The 21,006-nt window shown below is 49.6% G+C and overlaps 1 protein-coding gene across 1 annotated transcript; it reads left to right on the forward strand.

Moving 5' to 3' along the window:
* The first annotated feature begins 4,069 nt into the window (after positions 1 to 4,069).
* LOC119097514 (uncharacterized) lies at positions 4,070 to 4,849 on the forward strand. The gene has a single exon (XM_037220547.1). The coding sequence runs from the start codon at positions 4,070 to 4,072 to the stop codon at positions 4,847 to 4,849; it is 780 nt and encodes a 259-aa protein (XP_037076442.1).
* Positions 4,850 to 21,006: the final 16,157 nt, after the last annotated feature.

The raw sequence follows: 21,006 nt of genomic DNA on the forward strand, positions 1-21,006 counted from the left end.
CCGCTTCAAACTCTCCCGATACGTGGCGCGGTTTGCTATGCCTCCGATGATACCATATCTATCGTTATCATGCGAGGTGGCGAAGACAACCCACTCGCTTGACACAGCCTCACGTCGAGAGGACGGCAACACAGATGGCGACGACGGTGACATCCGCACAAAGAATGGATTAGCACCGACAGATACTGTCTGAAGGGTCGTGCAGGCAGCCAGGAAGACAGCCTCAGGGCCTTGAGCTGGGAAGTAGAGGATCTCAGTAGGCACCATTATCAGGCCCAGGTGCAGCCCGCGTATTATGCCCGGCTGAGAGGGGCTATGGCAGCTGCAGAGGCGAGTCAATGGTGATTCTTGCCTTACGCTGCACGCTGGAAAACGATTGGTACGAAAACTTTTGAAGGGTTACGATGGACAACAAGAGACCGATTGCGAGGCCTCACGGGGTGTCAATGGCTTCAAGTTCTTCCACGATTGCATCGTTGGAGGATGTGTCCTTGTGAGTTATGGCGCAGGCAGGAGGGAGGGGCGCTCATGGGGCTTAAGCCTCTCCTGTCAGGTTTGACGGATATTTTATTACATGACACCACAATATAATTCGGGACTCTGCTTATCTAGGAAACTGCTTGGTTTTATATTTTATAGACTACCCAGGTAGCAACAAATAAAGCCCATGACCCGTAATTTAGGAGCACGGCTAGCGGAACCCCGAGCAAGTATGCGCCTTGCACAATTGAATTAATTATTTAATGAAAACGCTGCACATTTGCATATAATTTTTAACTGATATTGCCATCTTTAAGATCACCATGTTCGCTCACGGTACTGCCTTGATGAGGGCATAAAACCCTCTTCTTTCTGAGCTGCCTTTCTGAAGGCCTAATAATCTCTAGTTTTTTAGCTGCATGCCCGCAAAGATGGACATACTATTTCGTGCAGACTATTTCAATGCCATTCAGGCATGCATGGCGCCATGAAAACGCCATCCAAATCCTGCTTCCCTTTGACCATGCAGCGTTCAAGGCCAAAAGTATACAAACATCGAGTCGTCCATGTCTGGTGTTCTTAAGCACGATGTCCAGATATAATGGTCGTCAATTGGCTCTCAATTGGAATTGTGCACGCTGTGTAAGATACAAACACGAATCACGTTTTGCGCTACATAATACAAGAAGCTGGACGTACTTGTTAGTTATTACGGGAATGAGACTCGTATTGGAATTACTCAGGAAAAGCATTCCGAGAATGTGAATGCGATATAAGACCTTAAACTCACGGTTAAATAGGCAAGCAAAGCAAGCTAAGCAAGCAAAGCAAGCAAAACAAGCAAAGCAAGCAAAGCAAGCAAAGCAAGCAAAGCAAGCAAAGCAAGCAAAGCAAGCAAAGCAAGCAAAGCAAGCAAAGCAAGCAAAGCAAGCAAGCAAGCAAGCAAGCAAACGGCCACAACATGAGCACTTAACGATATGTGGTTCGGCGAATATCCCCAGCACTGTCATAGCTCCAGGGCCGTAGATCGGGAGTTGAAGTACTAAAAGTGAGTGCAAGGGTAAAAATTCCATGCAGCTTATTTGGCAGCGCCTAAACGTCATGCAAACATTTCATGATGCAATAAAACAATAACGTATTGAGTAGTCTTTTGTTAAATACTAAGAAACTGCGTTGTATACAGCTGTCCTTTACACTTAAAACCAAAGCAACAGTTATAGTGAGCTTATTTCATCATATCCGTCGCTTATTTCAATATCTTCGAATGTGGAACACTGCCTTCAAAAGGAACTGGCGGTTAGATATGTCCTTCAAGCTGCTGACTATCTCACGACGTGAACGCGACCAAGGCAGCCTCCTGCCTTGCATTTACCCAAATCACAGACGCGTGGCGAGCAATCGTAGCCATCGGTCTCCAATAACACGGCGATTTAAAGCGCCGTGAAACAGATCGCGTTTGTCGCAAGGCGCTGAGACCAGTCATGTTTCTTACGACCAGTAATAAGCCTAGTTATTTGGTACTCTCTACCGCTTGGTATGTGAAATGCACTTGACCTGAACAAATATGTGAAAAGCTTTGATCTAAAGGGCATTGGAAACACATTGTTACCACTGATCTGTAATGTCGATACCGATGCAGTACAGTTTATAGTATTGTTCAAATCACGCACCAAACCTATTCTGATTAAAGCTTCTATGTTTGGAAGCATTTTATGGCTCAACTTGTTCATACAGCAAAACACCAATGCTTCGACGTGTGCTCTCCACAAGCTATCACCGCAACGCCTTGAGTTTCGTTTCACTGGAATGATCTGCAGTAATTTGTTTCCATTTTACTTTTTTGTCACCAAATATCTCGCAAAAGGGCTCATTTTTATCAACGGTAGTATCCTGCAAATCAATAGTTTTTTCATCGCTGGTAAACAGGGTCAATGATACAGAAAAATAATCTTTTAAAACTTTGTTTGTCGTCATTTATGCCGTCACTTACCTGAAACTTAATATGACTTGAGCTTAAAATCAGCTTCCACTGATCCATATGTTCAGGTTTGCCATGCAATAAAAGGCCATGTGCTTGTGAGTTCAAAATATGTAAAGAATAGAGACTTGAAAAAAACGTGGGAAGTTTTCTCACATTATGCTGAGTAAGGTTCATCAATTCGGGTCATCTGACTACAAGTTAAGGATCACCAACGATGGGCCTGCAACGCGGCCTCACAAAAATGCCGGAGGCTATCACTCGATGACCATTATTTCGGGGAGCTTTGATGTTACGCAACTGTCTGTAGGGTCTAAGACTAATTCATAATCACATTTGTCGGCTTCTCAAAATTATCACAGCGTTGTTTAGTTGTTTTTATCACAAAAAACATCACAATGTAACTTAATTTTGTTCAACTGTTGTGCCTTGGAATGTCCCGACTGTATGAACGTCACGTGCGTGACCGTTCATCAAACTGATTTATTCAACGGCTTAAATTGTCTGGGAGAATTGGGATTGCTTGGTATCCAATCGGGGAGTTTATTGGGAAGTGAGTTGGGTGGGAAATAGACGAACTTAAGAACTTAACATATGTGAGTGGAGGGAAAGAACCGAATTTAACTAAGATGAAGTAACAAAACAACAGCACGGATGGGGCAAAAATACTGCCGATACTAAGGGCACACCAGTGTTAATGTTTGCGCGATGAAACAGGGCAGGACCACGAGGTCGTGCATTATGAGAAACAAATTTGAGCAAAGTCTGAATGCATCAAACCACGACACCTTAAACCATCTCAAGAAACGTGTCCAATTACACATTGGTCAAACGACAACCTACTCAGAAGATTGTCAGGATCAGATCGAGAAGAACAATGAAATGATTAAGAAGCTGCGAACCGAAATCTACGATCTGCGCGTTGCTTCTCGGCATCCAGGCGCTAACGAATGTCTCATGCGACAAGCGCTCCGCGATCACCACACGGGCGGCAGGATATTTCTGGAAAAGGAACCGAGAGATGTGAATGAAAGTGTTAACGATAAGGTTAGGGACTTGCAGAAAAAGCTCAACCATCTTCAACACGTTCGGAGAAAGAAAGGTCAGCACCTTAAGAATATGCTTCATGTATTTAACGAAACGGTTGACGATGTTTGTTTTCTTGAACTTGAGGGCCCAATGGGTGATTCACGATGTTTGAACCTTGAAAATCACATTAGCGAGAGAGAAAAGAAACGTTTGGAAGCAGAAATCGTACAGCATACGTACAAACACATACGGGATCAACTGGCTTTGGAAGGTCTTGCAAACGAAACCTCAATGCAGACACTTGTCAGGCTGCTGCAACGTCATGAAGAAGAGCTGGAAATGTGCCAACGCTCCGCCGCAGATGCACTTGGCAGAAGGGAAGCAGCAAATGTGACGGCTGTAAAAACTGAAGTTGACCTTCACAACCTCAGAAAGGACCGGGAACACCAGGTTACTGATTTGAAGAGGCAAAGTGATGGGCAGAAGCAAGAGTTTGCCGTTATGTGGAAAATGATGCAGTTGTTTTTTGCACAGCACGACATGACTCTCTCTCGTAACATGTATCGTCATTCGGTGGGAGGGATGGATGAGGCGGACGATGCAGAGGAAACCCTCGCATGCTACGAAAGGGACTTCACGGTTTTGGAAAAGGTTACTGGAACTGTTCGCGTTGAAGACGTAGTAAAAATATTTGAAACACAAGGAGCCACCGAAGAGCACCTCAAGGCATTCGCGAATGAACTGGAGGCCAAAAAGGTGGCTCTGCTGAACAAGCTGCGAATGCTCGGTAACGTGAGCGCCGCCTCGGTCTACAAGGTAAGGACTGAGAATGATGATATGCTGCGAACCGCGTCCGGCGACTGCAAAGCCGCACTGGCCGCCGCTTCAGAGCACAGGTGGAGCCAGGTAGCGGCCAATAACCGCGTCACGCAAGCGCTAGCCCGACTTCGTCAGCTGCTGGAGTACCTGGTGGAGGCGTTCATCAGTGACGGCGTCATCACGCCGCCAGAGCTGCCCGATGCTAACGTCACGGAGCGGTACCTGACCGCGCTGCTAGAGGCTGCCGGCCGCGGTGTAGCCGACCTGATGGCGGGCCTAGGAGACGAAACGGGCCGGGCGCAGCGCGCTGCCGCCGCCGTCCAATTCGTGATGACGCCAGCCGAGAAGCGACAGCGGCGGGTACGCGCCTCGCTCGCGAGCAGCCCGGGCGCCGACGAGCTGACCTGCTCCGTCGGCTTTGACGAGGGCGACACGACGGGGGATGACGCCTCCGTACCATCCCGTGAGGTCATCAAGCGTCAAGCGCAGCTCCTGTTGCAGGCCAAGCAGAAGTCGGGTGGCAGCAGGCGACGCAAGACGTAGCGGCGGCGGTCATGGGCAGACTGGAGGTTACCGCGGGAGCTGACGCGCGCAGACGGGCGACGTTTCTCCACCCTCCTTGGGTAAGGGAGGAAGGCGTGAAGCCCGGCAGGGTCTGACACGCGGGTGGAACGGTTGCGCCCCACTGAGCGGAAATGTGGAGCTCTGGGAGTTGAAGTACATCTGGTAGCCTAGATTCATGAGGGAGAAGGCGTTAATAAGGGTTAGCTCTTGATGAATCCTTTGGGCTTATACGCACAGACGATGATCATATCGTGCAAGACACGGGCACTAAGAAACACGCACCGGTCCAAGGCGCCCAGAATGTTACGCATTCACACATGAGAGGCTGCATTCGCGCATGAAAGGTAAATGGTTGTTGATGCCTCTGTATTAGAGGAATAAACACCAAAGCTGTCATCGAAATGTGTCATTGTGTCAAATGTGTCATCAAAACCGAGGGCCCCACCACTAATTTTCACAGGGGACGTTTGATAGCTGCTGGTTTCTGAAAAGATCGTTTTATGCAATTTGTTATGTTCCTTGCACTGCACCACCATAAAGCATAAGGGCGCGGAAACCGAGGAATGTGGCAAGAGTTGAGGCCCATGTAGCTTTCTGAAAACTTAAAATTCATCGTCTGGGCGTTGACAAGAAATGAATAGTCAAAATGACTACTTCCCTCTCTCCTTCCAATTTCGAGGCACGGCCCCCCGTTTAAAGCGGGCAAAAATATCTTAGTAGCTCACAGCACAGCAGCTTATTTTCAGCACATTGCATACTATGATGCAGGCCAGTTTGCCATAGCAGTGTATAAATGTGGTACTTTCAGTGGAAAAAGGTAACACGGTGTAGTTTCATATATTTTTACCCGGGAATTGCGCTGTAGCGTGGCCGCTTGATTTCGATTTTTTTTGTATGCTTATCGAAAACTATAAACAGAGGGTAGATTTGACCATTTACAACGGTGGTGATAAAAGGATCCCAACGAAACGCTGCTTGCAGATCACAGGGCTCACATACTCCTACAAGGCCTACACCACTGCGGTTTATGGTACGGCCCACAGCCAGACGTGTTTTGATGGAACAATCTTTTCGTGTTTGAGATTATTTTTGTAATTTTAGGCCGCACTTATACTGGCAAAAGCGATAACGGCGTGCGCTGAATCCACTCGACCCAGTCTAAAGCGATGCTCGGGACTCACTGGTGCTGCGTTGATCCGCTTCTGCGTCACTATTAAGCAAATCAAGATGTCCAGCGCTATCGGGCTGAACCGGCGGGCAAGGCCACGCGAAGGCGCAGGACTTGGACGATTTCACAGATGGATTTCCGTGCGTTGCGTCCCACGTTACGGGGAACGAACGGGATGGGGGGGGGGGGGGGGGGGTGCGTATGTGTCACATGGATAACAGTTGGGAATGTTTCACGTCTGAAGATATTGCAGCAAGCATCAAATATGATGGAACAAGGCCACTTATAACCATTGGTATAATTTGTAAGCGGAAAAACTCCTCTAGGCAGCACAATATGTTTAGTAAATATGCTACTCAACGCGTCATGGTTTGATTACGTCATCGTAAGTTTGCACAACATTAGTTGAGGTCTAATTTATGCCAGTTTTATCTGGAAATTACGCTAACGAACGTCAAATATGAAAGCCTCGGCACTGACACTTTTCTTGGCCCTGATCGCTGTATGGCTTATGGAAAAGTAGGATTTAAATGACGTTATTATGACGTCATGTATGCCAAGGTGCCTTTGAAATGCTCTCCCCGAATAATCTCCCCCATTTTCGCGGGCGTGTAGCTCAGGGACTAGGGGGGCTTAGGTCTTAAGAAGGGCAGGCTTGCCAACAGCAGCGGATGGTTTTCCTGAAGGCTATTTCAGTTCGAAACCCCGTACAAATGTGAAACATTTTCTTTAACGCGCGCTCGGGTGGGGGCCAACTTGACCGCCCGAAGGGTTTTCCGGAATGGCTTTCGAATGGTGCGACATAGCCACACCAAATTTTGCATAGCTGCCGACAACTGAATAGCGGATTGCTTGATGTCAAAAATCTACATATGTCTTGTAAGGTCACAGACGGCCGGCAGGTAAAATCATGACATGGATTCAGCGAAGACAATTGCTGGAGAATCGTTCAATCTGAGGCAACAACGGGGTGTTAGGCGAAGCCGTATACCTTTGAAATAGTTTCTCATGCAACATAACAGATGAATAAATAAATTTAATTGACCTAGTGTCAGTTATGAAGGTCAAACTCAGGTCAAAACCAACATATTTCATTACTCCGGGGCATGTCGCATGGGGTAGTTTCTGGTGTTCATTTCGAATTTATTAGTACCGGGAAACACGTTATACACTTTTCATCGACTTCTCAAAGGTAAGAATAGCTCGCTGACCTAAAATAGCCCAGGTTGGCGTTTTGGTTTCAAGAACATACTGCCCGGAGCATTCCTTGACGCTTATTCAAATGCATAATTCAAAGCAGTCAAAGTGTATGGTTTTGGTCACTACGACCTTCGAAAGATTAAACAGGATCACTGATCTTAATTAAGCATTAGAGGCTTCTTGCTTCAAACAGGCATCTAGGTTCTGGGGACACCGGACGCCAACCTGGAGATTGACCTTGTGTGACCGCATTTGACCCGAAGGTGATGACCCAAGAATCTCAAAATTTCGAAGCAAATCAGTCTGTATACAGGTCAACACACCCTGTGGATTTGACATCTATAGCTCTCCTAGTTTCTGAGATCTCAGGGGAGTCAAATTGACCCATGCACACAAGTGCAGAGTGGTCAACCGGCCACCCGGGCGCGCGTTAAGGAGCAGTTGTTTAAAGATTTTCCAAAATAAAGTGATCATTTCATTCGACACGTGCCCGGGAAGTTTCCAGTACCATTTCCTCAGACACGAAGCCAGCATTCTCCTCACGGGATGAAGTGCCAGATTTCCTCCGAAATCCTGCGAGTTTGGACCAGTTTCCTGCGAAATTGCCTGGCACCTAACGCAAACCTCTCGAGGGGCCGTGTTCTCCTTGGCTCCATACTTAACAACCTCCTTGTATTTGCTTGTTTTTTCTTGTTTTACAGGTCGTAGGCTGGGTCAAGTTATCTAATTTCAGAAAAAAAAATTGTTTTTTGCTGCGATCATTCACCTATAAGCTCATTGTGTATTCAAAACATTCTATTCAGCTACTAAAAGTTATTGTTTTGATAAGTAAAACACTACAAAGGTATTCTTTTGACAATCATGCTGGAAACACGGACCAAACAAATCCAGGGAAAAGTTCTAAAGTTGGGTCATGCCAATCCGGCAAACCACTGGCAAAATATACTCCCTAAAAACCGTCCCGCTACTAGTCATAAAAGCAAAAAAATGTTCAAGACTTGAACGAAGCCGGTAAAAGGTTATGTATCGCATTACGAAATACTTTTGCAAAATTTGCCAAATCTGCCCAGAACAACACAAAGTATTGGGCTGTGATTTGTAGAGTTTTAAGCCAGACGGACCTCGGCCAATGCAATGACTAATTTAGAAATAAGACAAATTTATTTGTGTCCAAAACAAATTCATCAAAGATAGTTAAAATTCCGAGTATTCTTCAAGTACTTCACCTTTTTTAGAAGAAGAAAAATCTCCACCGCGAGCGTTTTATGCGCAGTACGAAACGGGCACAGACAGCTCACGTTAGCAGAATTGGCCAACTTGGAAATCATATAACCCAAACAACATCTTTAGCACCAAAAATAACGAGCAGGCAATTACCATTATTTACTTGGTCGTTTTGACCATTGCTACTCACAATGCCCGCCTGAGCGCCTATCATCTTCAAGAAATTACCATCTGACACTATTATAATTTCGGCAACAAACCAGTAACGTGATTTTAAGTCGCAGACAGCAGACGATTTATAACACGTACTTAAAGGACAACCTAAGGAACAAATCACGGACATACGAGAAACCAAGAATAGTATCCCAGTTCTGCACATTCGTGTCTCGAATTATCTGTTGGTGCGCTGAGCCAACAAATTCACACTTATTGAAACCAAACACATCGTGACGACAATGTCGCTTAAGCTACAACACTTGGGTTCAATTAATATGGCTACTCCGTTGCCGTGAGATCCTGCCATCATGTCGTGCGGAGGGGCTGTCGTAGTACCCTCTTAAAGTAGTGCACCTCTTGTACAATTCCAACGAGCGAGGCCTGAAATCGCCCTGACATCCAGAGACGTACTCTGCCGAGATAATATGCCAACAGCAATCCAAAGGAAACGACCAAGCCCTGGGAAAATAAGACTGAAGCAAGGCCAGCGTTTTCGGTACGGTACATATACGTCTATTAGCGTAGTGCACCTCACACACGAGTCCGGATAATGCAATTCACACTTATTAGAGCTTAACACATCGTGCTGACAATGTCGGTGGAACTGCAAGACTTCGGTCCGATGAATAAGACTCATGCATTGCCGTGAGATGTTGCCATCATGTGCAGGCGGACTGCAGTAACACCCTCTCCAAGCAGTGCACCTCTTGTATAATTCCAATTGGCGAGACCTTAAAGCCGCTCCGACATCCAAAGACATCCTCTACAGTGATAATATGCCAATAGCAATCCTAAGGAAACGGACCTAACCCCGGAAATTGAAGACTGAAGCAAAGCCAGGTACGGCACATATACGTCTATCAGCGTATATATGCCGTGCCGGAACATCCAAACCGTACCAAACTGACATTCAAAGACATGCTCTACCAAGAGAATATGCTAACAACAATGCCAAAGGAATACGCCAAGCCCCGGAGACCGAACACCGAAGTAAGTCCCACGTTTTCAGTACGGTACAGTTGCTTTAACTGGCGCAGTACACCTCATACACGGGCCCGCATGGTGCAATTCACACTTGCTAGAAATAAATATGTCGTGCGGACATTGTCGGTTCGGTTACAACACTTAGGTTCAATGAATGAGACCCATGCATTGTCATGAGATGTTGCCATCATGTGCGGACGGACTGCAGTAGCAGCCTCTTAAAGTAGTGCACCTCTTGTATAATTCGAATTGACGAGACCTAAAAACCGCTCTGACATCCAAATACATGCTCTACCGAGATAATATGCCGACAGCAGCCCCAAGGAAATAGGCCAAGCCCCGCAATCCGAAGACCGAAGTAAAGCCAACGTTTTCGGTACGGCACATATACGTTTATTGGCGCAGGGCACTTGAAACACCAGTCCTTATAGTTCGATTCACACTTACTGGAAGTAAACACGTAACGACAATGTCGTATTTCGGTTCAATGAACAAGACTCATGCGTTGCCGTGAGATATCACCATCATGTTGCAAGGACTGACCGTAGAAGCAACCCCTTTAAAGTAGTGTACCTCTTGCATTATTCCAGTTGGCGAGACCTGAAAACGCCTCTGGCATCCAAGAACACTCTCCACCGAGATAGTACTGTCGTGTATAAGGTGCGCTGCGCTTACAAACATGTATGCACCGTACCGAAAACGTTGGCCTCGCTTCGGTCTTCGGTTTCCGGGGCTTGGTCGGCTCCCTTAGAATTGCTGCACATTATCTCGGTAGAGTGTGTCTTTGGATGTCAAAGCGGTTTTTAGGTCTCGCCAATTGGAATTATACAAGAGGTGCACTACTTTAAGAAGACGCTACTACAGTCCATCCGCACATGCTGGTGATATTTCACGATGGTGCGTGAGTCCTATTCATTGAACCAAAGTATTGCAGCTCAGCCGACATTGTCGGCACAACGTGTTTATTTCTACTTAGTGTGAATCGCATTATAAGGACTCTAGTTTCAGGTGCCCCGCACGAATAAACGTACATGTACCGTACCGAAAGCGTTGCCTTTGCTTCGGTCCTCGGTTTCCGAGGCTTGGCTTCTTTTCTTGGGGTTCGTGTCGGCATATTATCCCGGCAGGGTATGTCTCTGCACATCAGAGCGGTTTTTAGGTTTCGCCAATCGGAATTATACAACAGGTGCGCTACTTTAAGAGGGTGCTACTGCAGTCCGTCCGCACATGATGGCAACATCTCACCACAATGCATGGGTCTTATTCATTAAACCGAAGTGTTGTAACCGAACGGACATTGTCCGCACAACGTATTTATTTCTAGCAAGCGTGAATTGCACTATCCGGACCCGTGTATGAGGTGTACTGCGCCAGTTAAAGCATATGTAGCGTACTGAAAACATGAGATTTACTTCGGTCTTCGATTTCCGGGGCCTGGTCCGTTTCCTTATGATTGATATTTGCATATTATCTCGGTAGAGGATGTCTTTGGATATCAGAGCGGTTTTTAGGTCTCGCCAATTGGAATTATACAAGAGGTGTACTTCTTGAAGAGGGTGCTACTTGCAGTCCGCCCGCACATCATGGCAACATCTCACGGCAATGCATGGGTCTTATTTATCGGACCGAAGTCTTGCAGTTCCACCGACATTGTCAGCACGATGTGTTAAGTTCTAGTAAGTGTGAATCGCATTATCCGGACTCGTGTGTGAGATGCACTACGCTAACAGACGTATATGTACCGTACCGAGAACGCTGGCCTTGCTTCAGTCTTAGTTTTCCGGGGCTTGGTCCGTTGCCCTAGGATTGCTGTCGGCATATTATCTCGGCAGAGTATGTCTCTGGATGTCAGAGCGATTTCAGGCCTCGCTCGGAATTGTACAAGAGGTGCACTACTTTAAGAGGGTGCTACGACAGTCCCTCCGCACGACATGATGGCAGGATCTCACGGCAATGGAGTATTCATATTAATTGAACCCAAGTGTTGTAGCTTAAGCGACATTGTCGTCACAATGTGTTTGGTTCTAATAAGTGCGAATCGCATTATCCAGACTTGTGTATGAGATGCACTACTAGACATTAATGTACCGCACCGAAAACGTTGGCTTGGCTTCGGTGTTGGGTTCCCGCGGCTTGGTCGGTTTTTTTAAGGTTGCTGGAGATGCTTCAATTCAGCCGATATTGTTGGGTCTTTCTCTGTGTTGTCTGTGTGGAAATATCAATTTAAGCTTCACAACTGGAAATAAATTAGGAGTGCAATAATAAAGTAAGAAGTCGAAAGAAGTGCAATGATAAGGTAAGAGTGTAGGCGCCTTTCTGGTCTGCGCGCGATGTGCCGTAAGTTATCAAATATTTGAAAATAATGATCAAAATTATGTTATGTACGAAGGCTCAGCGCACCAATAGATAATTAGAGACGCGAATGTGCAGACTGGGGTGCTATTCTTGGTTTGTCGTACGTCCGTCATTTGGTGCTTAGGTTGACCTTTTAGTACGCGTTATAAATCGTGTGCTGCCTGCGTGTTAAAAATCGCATTACTGGTTTGTTGCCGAAATTATGATATTGTCAGATGGCAATTTCTTGAAGATGATAGGCGCTCATGCGAGCACTGTGAGTAGCAATGGTCGAAACGACAAAATGAATAATGTTAATTGCCTGCTCATCATTTTGGTGCTAAAGATGTTGTTTGGGTTGCATGATTTCCAAGTTGGCCAATTCTGCTAACGTGAGCTGTCTGTGCCCATTTCGTACTGCGCATAAAATGCTCGCGGTGGGGATTTTTCTTCTTCTAAAAAAGGTGAAGTACTTGAAGAATCCCAAATTCCGTTTCACCCCGCTCCAATATTTAGTGGCTAAGCCCCTAACACATTTGGGGGAACGGATTTCGGTTACACGGCGAAGCCGTCTCAGGCACCGTTTTACTTTAAAATCGAAGCTGAATCACACCAAAACAGCTAAATGGACTATTGTTGAAAGGTGGAATGATACTGCATTACAATAAAGTCAAATGGCAAAGTTCATCAAAATGGTCCTTCAAATTACTTGAGTGCGGTAATGGGTAACAAATTTTATGAAATAATGCCGACATGCTAGGCAGAAACGTACAAAATGATTTAAACTGCGCAATGAACAGAAATTGTACGCAGGTTTGCAGATCAATGTCCATTTGCGTCCCAAAGCTGCTGCAAAGACGCGACGGTGGACGTGGTGATAACACGTGGTGGTCATTGGCGCGGAGCTGAGGAAAGTGGCGGTCAGACCCGAGCTCTCAACATTAAGGCATCATAATAAGCATATCATAATTGCAATCAGTTTTATCTTACCATATAACATACGTTTTGCCCGTTAGCAATGATAAGTTATAGTTAGTAATAGTGTAATATAATTAAGCTTAACATCCAGTTTGCCAAGCCTTTGATATTTAAGCAGCCTTACTAATCCGGGCTTAAGATCCAGACACGGAGCCACATAAAAAATTGAATATGTTCAGCCATTACAGAGGAATCTTGCCGATCTTGTATGCCCTAGCAGCATCGTGCTAGTACTTGGACCATGTAATCCTATTAATGTGATGGAGCGTCACTAAGAATCAAAACCGTAGAGTGCGCTGTACATCAGCAGTTCGATGTTTACATATCCCACAACCACCTTGATTCCCCAACTCAGCAGCGCCAGTGTCCTTGCTACTCGACGGCCACGGCGCTGAGGTCCATATCCGATCATATCCTATTGTTCGATGGCCATGAGGAATCATCGTTCCTGTGCTTTTTTGCATGCAAGGAAATGCTTCCACGCGATAAGTCATTCAAAACTCCTCACTGAATTAAGCCTGCGTGGGTTGGACATTTCATGAAGCTCACGCAGGCTAAGTGCAGTCAGGAGGTTTTCGGTCTTCCTTTCTAATCATACCTAGAACGCTAACGCGTCACTGGCGTCCCGAGACTCGCTAAACTGGCTGCAAAACTGCCAAACAGCACGCGAGTCCTCCAGTGATCCGCTTTCTGACTATTGCTCCATCGTGTATTTATAATTTGTCCGAGCCTGATCGCATCGGGAGCAGTGCACAAATGTCATAAAAAGCGAGCAACGGTAAAAATCCCAACCCTCTTACCCCTTACGTCACCAATCAAATGGGAGCATCCTGGCCTGTCGTGGTGCGTGACTTTGCGCTTACGGTCTCAAAGTCGATGTAGACGAAACACAGCCCATGCTGTTCTGCAGCTGTCTAATTCTGCGGCACGTTTCCACGTTTGCCGTTAAATTCCCCGGTCTCGACCTGCATTACTGCTCGCGGACGTTAACACGTATGTCTCATTATAGAAGCTCGTTTCGGAGTTGTGTCTGGTCCGCGACGCCTGCGACACTGGACACCTGTGACATCCGTGACACCTGCGGCACTGCTCGTCTTCCTCTGCGGCTCACACGCAAGTCACCGGCCTGGGCCCCGGTGCCCTTGGAAACTGGCCCGATGGTAATCAAAACCACAGAAAGACGCGCGATATCACATTTCTCATACAACACATCAAAATGCAACAAACCCCCCCCCCCCCCTCCCCCAAACAAGGGAGCAAGGAAAATAACCAACACGGTCGGAGCATGGTGGACTTTCATGTTCACACTGTTCCGTAATCCTTGTAAAACGGTTCTCGGACGGTGGGCCTGGTGATGACACGCGGCCAGTTCATGCGGCTCACGCAGAGGCATGGCACGCAGAATAGTGGTGCGGCCTTTCCGTGAGGCGCTCGCGGTGGTTTTGTTCGAGATGGGGGTGCCTAGTCCCCGATGCGCCCTGTGCTCACCTGCGTGGGTGGTTGTAACCTCAGAGTGCATGTCTATCCCACAACCACCTGGGATACATGCCGGAATGAACTGGGTGGGTTCACACTGAACCCAATAGTCATGTAAAAGAACTGCAGTTCGCGCGCACGGTTTTCTCGAATAAGTAATCTGATCAGACTGATGCTGGATCTCTGCAGCTTATTGCCTCTGGGAAAACGTGTAACTTGCATCATCTGAACATGCCGGCCAAAACCTGAAGACAAAAATGTATTGTCCTAAGAATTCAGCATTAACGATTTCACGAGTTCTGCGACTTTCTGCCACAAGTGCTGCGCGCTCAGGAGTTTGCACGGTCCACCGCATTTCATTAACTGGCCTTACAACGTGTAACGGGGCAACGAACAAAAGGACATGAACACAATGCCACGCATGCGCGAGTTCACAACCAGGGCGTGTGCCCAGAGCTCATCCAATGCCATCACATTCACCGGCATTACACTGCGGCGGCGAGGCGTTGCATTGGTCTCATGGGTGCAGGCAGTCGGCAGCACGCGCCTGCACTACAAAGACTTACGGATCATGTGTGGGCAGCTCCAAAATGCAGTCATGCAAACAGCTAACCATTGGATGATAGGAGAAAACTAGGCACTATTTGCTACCGTGATTAGCGCCGCGCGGGTTCGGAAAAACGTCATGTTATGTTGCAAATTGAAATGCCTTTCGTGCCAAGAATGGCTTTCCGCCATGAAAATGTTCTCATGTCATGCTCACTGAACATGGTAGGAAATGTAATAGCTTAAGACCCGCGTTTTTGTACAAAATTGTTTCATTTTTTCATTGAGCATTTCGATGCTTTCAGTTGTGTTCCCCATTTTGCTGTCTCACAAAGCACATTAACTTTGACCCTCCGTCATTCTAGTTGCTGCTGTGACAGCGCCAATAGCGATGAGCATTGTGCACAGCTTTCCTATGCTGTCAAACAAAGTTGTCTGCTCGGTTTGGTATTGTGTACAATTAACCCCAGGTGCGTTCTTCCTCTGTTCGCCAAGCCCGTCATCCCAAGACTTCTTTCACCTCCATGGGCTCCCGAGACTGCATTACTCTCCAACCGAGGGACGTATCCCTTCCACTGGGCCTTCTCCCTCCTCCCTTCGCCGCTACTCATAGCGCGTTGAGCGACTTGTAGAACTGGATATCTTCTGACGGGAGACGCTGCTGCGAACCGACGAGGCCGAGTAAGAGCTGGAGCCGAGCGCGCGCGCCGAGCTGCACTCGCCGTCCAGCTCCTCGGCGGCCAGGCGGAGCGCACGCCGCCGCTGGCTGGCCGCCTCCTCCGGCTCCTCCTCGGCGGCCCGCAGCAGCGCGCGGCGCCGTCGGCCGGCCGCCGCCGCCTCCTCCTCCGCCTCCGCCGCGCCGTCCTCCGGCGCGGCGCGTTCGAGGCGCGCCCGGTTGCGCCGAATCGACGCGATCAGCTCGTCCGGGTCGAGGTCGATCGCCGCGTCGTCCCGCACCGGCCGCGGCCGCACCGCCAGGAAGTCGTCGTCGACGGGCGCGTCGGCGAAGCGCGCGCGTCGCTCGTCGGCGGCGGCGGGCCGGGGTGAATAGGCGCTGCGCTCCGCCGGCTCGCTCTGCGACAGATGCAGCGGCCGCAGTTCGCCGTAGATCGGCCGCTCGGCGAAGCGCTCGGCGAACGTCTTCTTGCCCGGCGGTGGACTGACTGCGCGCCGGCCCTCCTTGCGGTCCAGGTAGTCGAGCATGTCTCGGTAGCTACTCTCGCCCACCTTATAGTTGTAGTCATAGGTGTGGTGCTTCGGACGGCGGTAGGACGACATGGCCGCTGCTTCTCCTGCAACGTCAGGAAGACCGGTCAGATCGAGCAAGAGCGGGCTGGACCAGGCTGGGGGCAGTAGATTCAGAACTTCCCAGGCGCTATTGTTCGGATGACCTGATGAGAAGCTGATATAAGTGGCGCAAGGCACCATAAGAGACAAGTGGCTACCAAATGTGGCAGGTGCCGAAAACTTTTTGCAAGTTTAAACATTGGGCATTTTAGCGCGGAGTTCCAATGACGAGCAGTACTGGATCTGATCTTCGTCTGTAGAGAGTAACGAGCCCACTCTTTACATGTAGTCATTTCAAACATCTCCCCCATCGTTTTCTGGTACAAATATTCGGTGTTGTTCATCACGTTTGTCTTACAATGCCAGAGGGCAGGTGCTTACTGATTTTCCATATATATTTGGCACACAGACACGTGCTATATGCAGCAAGACACACGTCCGCAGGTGGTATTGATAGTGTAGTTGTTTAGTTGCGCGTTTGCCATGGCAACGGCGTGAGGTTCGATTTCCCACAGGGCCCACACTTCCTGTCAGGGTGAGGAGCAGGCGGCGCTATATAGCCTCAGCACCTGAGCGCGTCGTAAATCAAAATGACATGACACATTCTAGATGTTAACCGACTGCAAGCCAAGGTTTCCAGATGAGACATTGCAGGTCTTGAACAACCTTGCATTGTTCCCATCAGCCGAGCGCACCGGAAAAATGTTCGCGCTGCGCAGAAGCTTGCCTACCGCGGTATCATCGCGTCCGGTCTCCGCGTGTACAAAGTGGTGTGTCTCTTCCATTAGCGACTGTATGCTTTTGGGGATCACGGTGAGACGACAAAGATCGGAATGCAAATAAGCCCGTTGCTTAAGATTTGTGCGTCTAAGATAGCTGCAGCTTCCCAACTGCCTAGGATTCCAGGCACACGTTCCGGACGTTTTGCTCGATTCTATCTATTCCGACTGTTATATTAATGTTAAGGTCTCGGGATGTTAATCTCTCTTTAGGCCAGAGAAACAAAATTTGTAAGCTGGCTGCGAAGCATAGACCAGACATTGAGCATGCTTCAAGAATTGGCCTGCGCTCCTGTGTCAGCGGCGAAACGCACCTTAAATGTTGAATGACATACTTGCACATTTTATGACATCAGTTGTCGAGCATGATCAGCATACAGTTGCCAACGAGGAAATGTATTACTTCACATTTTTCAACAAAGTATTTGAAACCTTGAAATCGCATGTGATGCGACGGAGTTCATCGCAGATAGTGGGCGCAAGCCTGAAACCGGCATGCAAATCGCTAGCGAGAATAATTTCGCCAAGACCTACACCAGCCCGTGATCAAAGCGGTCCGTTATTCGCCAGCTGCACAACCGCAGCTGGCGTCCCGCCAGCGGCGGCGGTGCATCTCAGACGGATGTGCCGGACGCGCCCCGCGCTCGCGACAGTGTCCACGCTGTCGCTTCACTGTCCGCGCTGTTGGAACTGTGGCATGATGCCGCACTCGCCATGTCGCCTCTGAGTGTTTTTTCCAGTGCATGACTCGGACGCCTCCTGCCCTCTGAGTGCCCCGGATCTCACGTTACTTCACGATATCGTGCCGATGACGCCCTTTGGCTGCACAAGGTAGCGTGACTCACCCATCACGCGGCCGTTGAGCTCGGCTTAGACGGCACCGCGTGCTGTGCGCGCTCTGTTTCCACTGCGCTGCCCATGGCCCGTTTCATGCCGTCATCGCCGCGATTCGGACGCCCGGCGCGTCAGCCTGTCATCGCGCCCCCATCTGCAGGGTCTCCCGGCTCCGACCGGTCGCCCGTGAGCGGCGTCGTGACGGCAGCGCCTCTCAGGCGGATGGCCTCGCTGCTGTGCTGAGCGGGCCCTGGCGGCCGGCGACATCCGGGCTGGCCCCGTCACGACCGCGTGACACCGCCGCGAACCGCACGCCCACGCGGGGTCGGTGATCCGGCGAGGCCGGCGCCAACTGCAGCCAGCCTCTCCGCGTCTCTCGCCGACGGCAGCCAGCCTCCTCACGTCTCTCCTCGACGGAAGCCAGCCTCTCCGCGTCTCTCACCGACGACAGCCAGCCTCTCCGTGTCTCTCACCGACGGCAGCCAGCCTCTCCGCGTCTCTCGCCGACGGCAGCCAGCCTCTCCGCGTCTCTCGCCGACGGCAGCCAGCCTCCTCACGTCTCTCCCCGACGGCAGCCAGCCTTTCCGCGTCTCTCGCCGACGGCGGCTAGCCTCCTTAGGTCTCTCGCCGACGGCAGCCAGCCTCTCCGCGTCTCTCCTCGACGGAAGTCAACCTCTCCGCGTCTCTCGCCGACGGCAGCCAGCCTCGCCACGTCTCTAGCCTACGGCAGCCAGCCTCCCCGATCGGCCCTGGCTGGGCGTCACGAACCAAGCGGTGCAAGGGATGCTTCGGTCAGCCGGCTCGGACGGGACATCGGCTCTCGCGGCCCGATGCGCTGGTGCCATCACAGGTGCATGCCTGGCCATAATTATGACCCAAGTTTGCTGCGCAATTCTGTGAGGAGCAAGGAGAAAGGCATTTGAGCTTTTATGCGTTGTTTACCTGGACGTGGTCCAGATGGTTTCCGTTACTTTTCAAACTCGGAGATCAGTGTTTCAGTTTCCGTGACTTTTTATGCATCGCTGATCAGGTGGATCTGCGATCAGATTGAATGTGATCAGAGGTCGGATTTATCTAGTTCTGCTGTTAAGTTCAACGTTTGGGAGGATACAGATCGCCGGGAAAGGACATGCATGGAGCTGCAGCTCAGTTTTCCGATGGCTTTATGGTATCGACGGAGCTGCGATCTATGCTTGCTTGTGCTTATTCCAGTGCTTGGCACTGGTTCATGCCTGCTCAGTTGGTTAATCAGCGGTGCAATTATCCTGACGCAATGCGTTTTCTTTGATAAATTATAATCAATAACTCGTGATTTTTCTCTTGTGATCTCCTTGCTCGCCAACAGCCTTGAATTCCCAGGCATACAGTTCTGAAAATCGAATGGATTTGTACAATCCTATTTGTTACGTCAGATGAACAGATGAAAAGGAGTTGACAGGGCCTACATCCTGCCCATGGCCGTCTGCGTTCTTTGCCGCCGTTCAAGTCATCATGTTAAACCGTATTTTTTCAATAATAACAGTGAATTACGAACCGGTGTGATCAAAATCTTCTTTTTTAGGATTCCAGGCTAAGTATGAATGCGTGTGTATGGTATTAATAAAATGAAACAGCGACTTGTGGCTCTGTTGACTCATGCCGTTCCAAGAAGGTTGGAGGTCTCTCGTTTAAGTTTGATTTTGGTATCGTTCTTGGTCGACCGCTCTAGTCCATAGTTTTAGTCCTAGTCATGTATTTGGGGCATATTCATGACGTGAGCCTTATGGTTCTAGTAAAGTGATATAAGGCCTGAACTTGGCATTAGAACTTGTGAAGCACTGAGCTGCTGAGGCTATATGACGTCATTAGCCTCTCGTCCTAGCGGGAAGGGCGGACCGCAATAGCGCGGCACAAACACGCCATAAATGTTAATCGGGCACAACACAAAACAACTTCATCGTACAATCGGCTTGCATCACAATCATCGTACAATCGGTCTGCGAAAGAATGGCTATCAAATGCAGAAGGAAGCAGTAGCGACACTAGCTCGTTAATTCAAACACATTTTCCAAATCCCAGACGCATCGACGCACCTTCTCCCACGAAGCTTTATCTTCCATACCATAAGTTCCAAGTGGAATCATCCAAGTGCAAGCTATTAACTGTGGCAGGCCCCCGCCCATTCCTCTTCATGCTTTTGGCCAGGCCTCAGACGTGTTCGGCGTGCGGCAGTCGCCGACGCGGCGCCGTGGCGGCCGCTGTCTGCGCCAGCCTGGCCGCCGACGTATGCTGGTGTCACCGCCGTCAGCTGGCGCGGCAGCACCGTCACCGCTCGACGGAATGTGGTCGACATGCGTCACGGCCTAACGTCGGAGGGGACGCGCGACCGAAATACGCCCGCGGCGGTCACACACGGAACGTAGACGAGGAGCGGGGCGGTCACATACGGGACTGGGACGAGGAGCGGGGCGGTCACACACGGGACTGGGACGAGGAGCGGGGCGGTCACGCACGGGACTGGGACGAGGAACGAGGGCGGTCACACACGGGACGGGGACAAGGAGCAAGGGCGGTCACACACGGGACGGGGACGAGGAGCAGGGGCGGTCGCACACGGGACTGGGACGAGGAGCGAAGACGGTCACACACGAGACTAGGTCTAGGGAGCGAGGACGAAGAGCGAGGACGGTCACACACGAGACTGGGTGTAGGGAGCGAGGGCTGTCACACACGGGACTGGGACGAGGAGAGAGGACGGTCACACATGAGACTGGGTCTAGGGAGCGAGGGCGGTCACACACGGGACTGGGACAAGGAGCGAGGACGGTCACACACGAGACTGGGTCTAGGGAGCGAGGACGAAGAGCGAGGACGGTCACACGCGAGACTGGGTCTAGGGAGCGAGGGCGGTCACACACGAGACTGGGTCAAGGGAGCGAGGACGAAGAGCGAGGACGGTCACACGCGAGACTGGGTCTAGGGAGCGAGGACGGTCACACACGGGACTGGGACGAGGAGCGAGGACGGTCACACATGAGACTGGGTCTAGGGAGCGAGGGCGGTCACAAACGGGACTGGGACGAGGAGCGAGGACGGTCACACATGAGACTGGGTCTAGGGAGCGAGGGCTG

This window comes from Pollicipes pollicipes, unplaced genomic scaffold (assembly GCF_011947565.3).
Source record: "Pollicipes pollicipes isolate AB1234 unplaced genomic scaffold, Ppol_2.1 Scaffold_4295;HRSCAF=5057_pilon_pilon_pilon, whole genome shotgun sequence".
NCBI lineage: Eukaryota > Metazoa > Arthropoda > Thecostraca > Pollicipedomorpha > Pollicipedidae > Pollicipes > Pollicipes pollicipes.